Here is a 6,062-nt window from a genome sequence, read left to right as displayed (position 1 = left end):
TGTTCACAAACGAATTTGCAAATAAAATCACTGACCACTTATAAAGTGATCCGCACATACTCGAGTGTACCCCAAATTCGATTCCTTTATATCTCGAGAGATGCGCGACAGCCATTTCTGGCGACGTCGCTTGGATAGCTCCTTCGTGTAATTTCCTTGATGTGTAATGACCGCTGGCAAACCAAAGAATGATTTCTTGTCTCTATCAGCTCTGCTGCCACAACCAAAGACAGCACAAAAGTTCACCATGATCGATAGGTTCTGCGACTCAGCCGTGCATGCCAGTGGCTGTGTGTACTCCAACATGTACTCCAACATGGCCGACAGCTAAACTGTGACGTCACACGAGACCACTCCATAGTAAATTACATAATACCAGTGTTCTACAAAGTTAGTTTTTTTCCCCAGGATATTATTCAAAAATATTCAGGTAAACAATATTAGCACGTATACAAACATAAATGAGAAGTGTTCATCCAAGTTGTTGGTTCAGAGAAGTTAGAAAGTGACGTCACATCGGGGTGGGCGGGCCTAACATGTGCACCGGCTTCTCCGGATGCGTATCACGCAGCCAGCCAACACCGAAAACATTTTTTAAAAAGGCAGCTGAGGGACGAGCGGAGCCTGCAACAAGCTGAAAAGTATCACCTCTGGAGTCCGCTAGGGTATCCAGAGAGCCCGCAGTCAAGTGGCGATCTTGGAAGTTGAGCGAAGAAGAGAGCGGAACGGAAGAGCAGATCGCTGCCGGCGGCTCAGCCAGAGACCTCCCCGGGCTGCGACGCCTGCAGCAGCATCAGGACCACCAGGATGGAGGGGGAGACTCACGGTACGTCTTGCATGGACTGTTGGGCATCTTGTGAGCCCAGTGAGTCGTGCCCCTCACTGTGGGCTGCAATTGAGTGTTTTAAAAACATTTTTTTTTTTTTTTTTTTAGCACTGCTGTCTGCAGTGTTCCTGCCAAGTGTACAGACATGAGAGACAGTCTGATGCCTATAGATGTTCATACCGCTGCCAGTCTGACTGTCTGGGACTGTTAGACTTGCAGCATGGCTGACTGTACTCTGCACATGTATAATGTCATGTTGATTCACTTGAAAAGCTTTCACAGGAAAGGAAGTATACCTTGTTGGGTCTTTATAAGCCATCTTAAGAACAGGTGCCCCCACTGTTTGCTGGCAAAAATGATACGTATGATGAATTATTAAGCATCACGCTGCAGCTTTGACAGCATGAGGGACACTAGAAATCCACATACAGTAGAATGAAGATATAGTTCCAGTTCTTATGGTAATCAAGAAACAAAACAGGTTTATTCATACTATGCTGGCATCTTTCGCAGAGGCTCCTCCAATGACACGGTTTCACAAAATGCCTTCTTGTAAAACTCTCCCCACCATGAAGCTATACAACCTACAGGAAGTTCAATGTCCTGACATCATGCACAGGGACCCCCCCTGATGATCTCAGGCCATGATGAGCTAGTGGGTGGCTCAGTTTAGGCTATGATAGAGGCATCATCTCAATTATTTAGCAGTTTTGTTTTTCTGTGAGCGTCATGCATCTCAAAATAGAACCTCCAGCAATGGCCTCATTGCAAAACTGATGCTCTTCTAAAGGAAGGGAGGGGGTCTGTAATCCCATACACATTACATACAAGAGATTTAAAAAGTTAAATTCTAATCGAATTAAAACATGTATCCTGTACTCATTTTTTCCTTACCAATCTATCGTGTTTTTCTTTTGATCGTTTCTTTTTATATCGGGCGCACAGGGTTCAGAAGTGACTTTCTGGCTGACGGCACGTTTGCTCCCAGGAAGCACATTTCTTTTGGTATTTGTTTTCCCTTGTCAGTACTTTGCTGTTTGCTATTCAGCCTGAACAATCGCTCCACGGGTCTGAATGTGTAAGTATAAGTCACATCATCTCTTCTGTCCCTCAACACCGGGACTGTTCGGCACAATCGAGGTCTGCAAAGCAGAGAGAGAGAGGATAGAAATAATCCATCCGCTGTCAAGACTCGACTCCAACAGACTTTTTTATTCTTTTATTTTGACACAGCTCTGTTTCCTCTTATCTTTCTAATAATGCCGACTTAATCCTTTGCAGTGCTTGAGTATAATCTGTGTATTTTACGGCCTTGCAGTGTCATACATAGCGTTTCTGCACTCTCTTCCTGTGATGTTGTAGGTGCTGCAGCCCTAAAGCAGCTATCTTAGGAGTCATTGGGTGCTGGCTCCGTTTCAAGACTCACTTCAAAGGTTTTGAGCTGCACGTTGACTTTCGTTTAATCTTTTTTTTTCTTTTCTTTTCGTGCTATTTTGCCAGCTATACCTGCACCTGTCAGTGCAGCTCAGTTCCCCTCTTGCATAATGACATTTGTGCACACAAAGGAAACCGTGTGCCGGGTTTCTAGGCGCGGTGCACTGTAGCGGCAGGTGCGTGTGGTCGCTTTGGTCGTGGCCGTCGTAGTTGCTTCACAGAAAAATAAAGGTGCCATCTGGAACCGAAAATGGTTCTTCGGAGTGATGCCATAGAAGAACCATTTTTTGGTTCCACAAAGAACCTTTCCGACATATCACATATCACATATGTCGTTTCCCCCCCCCCCCCCTACCGTACACTGTCACTCTCTATCCGTGGGGTCGGACAGGTTTACTCCAGCACTGAGCTCTTCTCTCGTTCAAAGCACACTCTGTGGAAAAGAAATTGCCAAAGCAGCAGCAGCACCGGCAAAAAATATCAGTGGACTTATGCAGACATATCATATTCCTGTTTAAAAAAAAAAAAGAAGTGTGATATGAAAACCGAAAGAAGAAGTTGAAATCTGTCACCTCTAAGTCAAGTCAAATCTGCACTTGTGCTGCAGTTTTTTTGCAGTCTTTGTACTTATCCGTGTAAGATATATCAGACTAAAAATAATCATTGTCATGAAAAAAAAGCTGATAAAAACATCCTCGAGCACACAAAGGGAGGCTGCTGACGCTTTGAGACAGCTGAATAGAACAATGGGCTGCTGTGGGACGATGTTACTTTGTGCATTCACCTCATATTTAGCCTGCTGGGCTTCGTGCCGGAGAGTATTCAGTCGAGTTGTAACCAGCATATAGGTGCTTGTTCTGCTCCCACCCAGCCAGTTAGTCACTGGAGGTGATGCTAACACTTTGCTGCTATATGTAGGAGTTCCACCAACACACACACACACATCAGCGAGCTCTCTGTAGGTTTTATACCCACGTGTGGGAAGTCTGTCATCACACAGAAGACTTGTCTTCCTACCTGACTGTTTGAAGACAAACATGCGAGTGATTTCCATCAGAAACTCCTAGTAGGCTGTCTGCCGAAGCAGCTGACGGTTTTTCTGCACACAGTGTTTGAACATGAGTACATTTCACCGAGGAATTCAATCTGCTGTATGATGAACTTCACTTGATGTGTGACTGAAGCGTAAACGTGTTGTTGCGTGCTCTGTCTGCCTGGTGGCATGTATGCATAACAGCACAAGTCAGGTTCTTGTTGGGACTAGGCAGCCACTGTGCAGAGGAAGTCACCTCCCAGCAGCCACTGTTTGTGCTAAATGGAGATGTTTGCCTTCTAATGTGAAAATGCATTGTTTGCTATGTAGGAACTTCATTTTTTTTTTTTTTTCAATGAATAGCCGCCATCCTGGAGGAAGAGATGGCAGGATCAGCTACAGAACGTAGCAACGAATCGATGCTCTATTTGTCGGCATACAGCAACCTGTTGTGAAACTGCTCCGCTGTGCTACTGGAGTTCAACAACTTTTTAACTGTGTGTTGCACTAACCCGCAAGACCATGTGGGGCAATATTAAGCACAGTGAATTGAAATGGACTGTTATTGCTTATAGTTTGCCTTTATGGCTTTCATTAGGGTACTGATAGCTTGCTAAATGGACTCACATTGACAGTTCAACCTCCCTCTCTCGCTCTCTCTCTCTCTCTCTCTCTCTCTCTCTCGTGTGTCCGTCCATCTTCCCATCTGTTTATTTATCTATTCTCTGCAGGTGCTCAGTGAGGCGTCGATATCCCACCCTTATTCATAGAGGTAACATGGAGCCAAGCGGAAGGTTGAGCAATATGCATACAACAAAAAGAGAAGACAGACATTAGAGGCTGCTGTTCCTCTGGGTGATGTGCATCTGCAGCAGAATAAAATGGTCAGGACTGAGTTTAGAGTTCACGCAGGAGTCACCGCCGAGGTACACTCGGCACAATGAACTGGACGATGATTGGTCGAGCAGCGGTGATGTCATAGCCATGCAGACTGTATGAAATTCCGTTTGTGTCGGATCTACTGCCTGAGTCAGCGACATGCATGACCCTGATGGCAAAGAGAGAGAGCGAGAGAGAGCAGACTTTGGACATGAATGAATGAATGACACAGTGAGAGAGGAGGGTGTTAAAGAGACACTTGTGTGATTGACAGATCAGATCAGAGTGTCTAATTCAGAGTGGCAGTGGTTCAAGAGTGGAGGTAAACATTTCTGCTTTGCTTCACGGGAGGTGTGAAAATCCCAAATGAAATCAATTGCCGTTGATTATGACCGCATATGTGGCAGAACCATATCTGTGTGTGTGTGTGTGTGTGTTTGCGTTTTTCTATCCTGGTGGGGTCCATCACATGACTCCAAAAATGTGACTGTGTCTTGGTGAATGACATCAACAGGTGGGAAGATTATAATCTAATCAAAACAAATGGCACACAGTGTTTTGCCCGGGAACAAATCATTTTCTTCTTCTTCCCCGTTGCCAAGCAACCATGAAATCTTGATTTCATGTCCAAGGCTTTTGAAGCCAAAAAAACGACGAGCGTCTAGAAACAAAAAAGCAACAGAGCAGAGTGCTGCTGAAACTCGTCCTTCATTCTAATGCACAGGGAAACGTTCTCATTAATTGTCTTTCATTGATTTCCCCCTTTGTTCCTACATTTCATCATAAAAGTCGTGTCCTGAAGGTACACTACAGTAATATACACTTTAGAATAGAACCCGACTTTTCCATTTGAGTGTGCATTTTGTTATGCCTAAGAATATCTAGCTTCAATTAGTATGGAAAGTAGCAAGAGAGTGGGAGGGAGAGGGAGAGAGCAGAGGATGATAGAGGGAGGCTGAGACACCAGCTCAAAAGGGGAACTGGGAGAAAGCAGAAGTGATTTCAGCATCCTGGCAAGTTGCACATTCTAATCGAGGGGGAAGACAAAGTCGTTGATTCTGAGAGATCGGCCGGGCAGCGGAGGATTCGTCCAGCTTGGGTGGAGGAGGGCGGGGGGGGAGAGGATAATGTGAAGCAGAGTGACGGGACCTGACAGTTGGAGTATCTGCGCGAACTGAATAGCAGGGAGCACCGGCGTGACTCTCAGCAGCCACAGCGGGGAAGCCGGGGGCCTCCGCAACTTCCCTCTTTCCCCTCTCTATGTCAGCCTGAATCGCCAGGAGGGAGCATTCACACACAGCCGCTAACGGAGACTCAAGCCTTCACACACACGGATACATTGATCACACGCTGCAGATATGGGGTCGGTGAGTGAACTTTGCGTGTCCAGCCTTCAGACGTTCTTGTGTCCAGCCGTGGAGCCGCTCCAGCCACCTCCAGGTAAAGCATGCTGTTTTTGTAGCAGTTTTCTGCTTTGCTTTGTCTGCATGCGTTTGTATATAACATTGAACCCTCTGGCTAAAATAGATCATTTGAAGAAGTCATGACAATTAGTTGGTAAAAGACTTCCCACACTGTCAATATAAACCTGCATGTGTGCATGTGTGCTCAGCAGGGATGCAAAAAAAGCAGTTGGATGGAAATAGAGGGAGCTTCTTGTAGCTAAGGAGGCTCTCTCATTAAGCACAACTCTTTAAGAGACAAGAAAATGTCTCTTCTTGTCCCCGTTACTATAGCTGCTGGGTCCTCTGATAACCGGGGACGGCAGGGTTGTGTTTACTGGAGATCACCTCTTAAGCGCTCAGTCCTTCCTGGTTTAATCACAGACGGAGGAGAAGTGGAGCTGGCTAAGACGGTGGCCTCCTTTTAGCAGTTTTGTTTTTTTCCATA

At 45.7% G+C, this 6,062-nt stretch overlaps 1 protein-coding gene across 2 annotated transcripts in view; it reads left to right on the top strand.

Moving 5' to 3' along the window:
- Window positions 1-718: 718 nt before the first annotated feature.
- Window positions 719-6,062, top strand: part of cyth1a (cytohesin 1a) — a 34,984-nt gene continuing 29,640 nt past the window's right edge. Inside the window, exon 1 of one of the 2 annotated variants that reach the window (XM_079282642.1) lies at window positions 719-826. In XM_079282642.1, the coding sequence (XP_079138768.1) occupies window positions 808-826 (19 nt within the window). In that variant the 5' untranslated portion in view covers window positions 719-807. Of the gene's footprint in view, window positions 827-5,352; window positions 5,613-6,062 lie in introns of those variants that run through there. The other variant, XM_079282640.1, reaches the window with a different exon arrangement.

The sequence above is a fragment of the Melanostigma gelatinosum genome (genome assembly GCF_949748355.1).
Source record: "Melanostigma gelatinosum genome assembly, chromosome: 13".
Taxonomy (NCBI): Eukaryota; Metazoa; Chordata; class Actinopteri; order Perciformes; family Zoarcidae; genus Melanostigma; species Melanostigma gelatinosum.
Note: the sequence above shows the minus strand (reverse complement) of the source record. Positions and strands in the feature narration are given on the sequence as shown.